Source organism: Myotis davidii, unplaced genomic scaffold (genome assembly GCF_000327345.1).
Source record: "Myotis davidii unplaced genomic scaffold, ASM32734v1 scaffold425, whole genome shotgun sequence".
Taxonomy (NCBI): Eukaryota; Metazoa; Chordata; class Mammalia; order Chiroptera; family Vespertilionidae; genus Myotis; species Myotis davidii.
The window spans coordinates 4,477,305-4,477,822 of NW_006296413.1; the positions used below are offsets into that span (position 1 = coordinate 4,477,305).

The window sequence follows — 518 nt, forward strand, 5'->3', positions numbered from 1 at the left end:
CCGCCGCTGCAGCTGGGCCAGCGCCTCGTGGTCCCGCAGCAGGGCCTGCTGCTGCCCGCGGGCCTCCTCCTGGGACCGCCGCGCGGCCTGCACCTCCTCCTCCAGCGCCCCCAGCTTCTTGTGCAGCTCCTGGCCCTGCAGCTCCAGGACAGACTTCTCGGCCTAGGGCAGAGCGGGGAGTGGGCACGGCGGGAGTGGAACCCAGGCCAGAAAGGGAGCAAGGGACGGGGCAGGCCCAAGGACCAGGAGAGAAAGCTGTGGAGGACGCAGAGGGTTGGATGGGGGCAGCAGGGGGCCAGAGGCCGCGGTAACCGGGCAAGGAGCGGGGAGAGGTACCATGGCTGGCGCGGGGCTGTGGAGGGGAGGGCAAGGGGCACAAGGCATGATGTGACAGACGGGCTGGGGTGGCCTGGAGAGCGGTAGGACTACTGGCTGGCTGTGGAGAAGGGGCTGGAGACCGACAAACATGAGCACAGACTGGGGCCTGGAGGCAGGTAGAAGGGGAAGTGGACAGGGGT

At 69.3% G+C, this 518-nt stretch overlaps 1 protein-coding gene across 1 annotated transcript in view; it reads right to left on the reverse strand.

Annotated features, from left to right (window-relative positions):
• Window positions 1-518, reverse strand: part of CCDC88B (coiled-coil domain containing 88B) — a 15,425-nt gene that overhangs the window by 4,255 nt on the left and 10,652 nt on the right. Inside the window, 1 exon segment of the mRNA XM_015568980.1 lies at window positions 5-162. Coding sequence (XP_015424466.1) covers window positions 5-162 — 158 coding nt within the window.